This window comes from Cebus imitator, unplaced genomic scaffold, assembly GCF_001604975.1.
Source record: "Cebus imitator isolate Cc_AM_T3 unplaced genomic scaffold, Cebus_imitator-1.0 Scaffold356, whole genome shotgun sequence".
Taxonomy (NCBI): domain Eukaryota; kingdom Metazoa; phylum Chordata; class Mammalia; order Primates; family Cebidae; genus Cebus; species Cebus imitator.
In genome coordinates this window covers 431,305-432,613 of record NW_016107671.1, presented here as the reverse complement: position 1 = coordinate 432,613, position 1,309 = coordinate 431,305, and the positions used below count along the sequence as shown (strand labels likewise).

Below are 1,309 nucleotides of genomic sequence, written 5' to 3'. Positions count from 1 at the left end.
AGTTTATTCTGATGACTGATTTTTTTCCCTCGGTTTCTGGATAAACCACCCTCTGGGGACAGGATAATAAAACATGTAATATTTTTCAGAAGGATTCCTGCAGTGTCCCTTTTTTTTCCCCTCTGCTGCATCTGTTCTCCACTTCCTAGGAGAGCCAGGGCAGAATTAGCACTGTCCTAAGCCATTAATGTGGACCAGCTTGTGTCATCTGCTGTCCTTGTTTCTGAGTGGAGGACACGGGCCCAAGGCCAGCGCCAGGCAGGTGGATGCCAGACAGAGCAGCACACCTGTGCCAGGGGCGGTGGTCTTGGTCAGTTCTCCCATCCTGAGATCCTAGGAGAAGGCGGCCACCTCCATCCACTAAGTAAAAGAAGGAAGACGGTGGGCTTGAGGCAGGGAGCTCCCAGGACAGTGCCCGAGCCACCCTGTCCCTCCCACCCAGCTCACCTGTCTGTGGGTCAGGCAGATGACCCCCTCACCCCCATCGAGGTGCTGGCTGCAGTGGCCTGTACAGAGAGGAGCTGGGTCAATGCCCACCAGTCTCCATACCCTTTCTCCCGTGCCAGGGGGGGTACTCACAGAAGATGCAGGTGAGCTGGGCCACGCAGGACACGAAGTGCTCGAAGTCCACACGCAGACGGCTGTCCCGGTAGCGGCTGGTGAGGGCCTGGGTCAGCTGGTTGTTCAGGTGGAAGCCTGGGGGAAGCTGCTTCTGAGCCCTGCAGCCCCCCAGGGACCTGCCTCAGGTCACTCTCCCTCTGGCATAGGGGCTGCCATGACCAGGGCTATGGGAAAACCCAGCCAGATGGGGTGGAAGGACCCGAGAAGAGCTGGAGCCCCTTAGCTGCGCCTGCAGGAATTCCCATTCAAGAAATTGTCCTCAAGGGCACTTTTATCAGTTTCCTTCTTCCTGGAATAACTCCTGGCATGTAGCAAGCGCTCAGTGGTGCCAGATGTGTGAACACAAGCCTGCCACCTGCACTCTGAGTCCTTGCGCCCTCACCTCTGCTCCCGTCTACCTCTGGCCCAGCCTCTCCCTCTCTGCCCCACATCTTCCAATCCTTGGCTGTCTTCCACGCCCTCCCTGACTTTTTGAGACAGAGTCGGTTCCGTCTTGTTGCCCATGCTGGAGTGCAATGGTGCAATCTTGGTTCACTGCAACCTCTGCTTCCTGGATTCAAGTGATTTTCCTGCCTCAGCCTTCCAAGTAGCTGGGATTACAGGTGCACACCACCACACCCGGCTAATTTTTGTATTTTTAAGTGCTGGGATTACAAGCGTGAGCCACCATGCCTGGCCTCTCCTTTTT

At 56.2% G+C, this 1,309-nt stretch overlaps 1 protein-coding gene across 1 annotated transcript in view; it reads right to left on the bottom strand.

The window, feature by feature from the left end:
- The window catches only part of CAPN12 (calpain 12), a 13,650-nt gene continuing 12,341 nt past the window's right edge, over positions 1 to 1,309 (bottom strand). The window contains exons 17-19 of the mRNA XM_017506402.2: positions 580 to 737; positions 448 to 506; positions 1 to 360 (exon numbers count right to left, since the gene is read on the bottom strand). Coding sequence (XP_017361891.1) covers positions 334 to 360; positions 448 to 506; positions 580 to 737 — 244 coding nt within the window. The 3' untranslated portion in view covers positions 1 to 333. The remainder of the gene's footprint in view (positions 361 to 447; positions 507 to 579; positions 738 to 1,309) is intronic.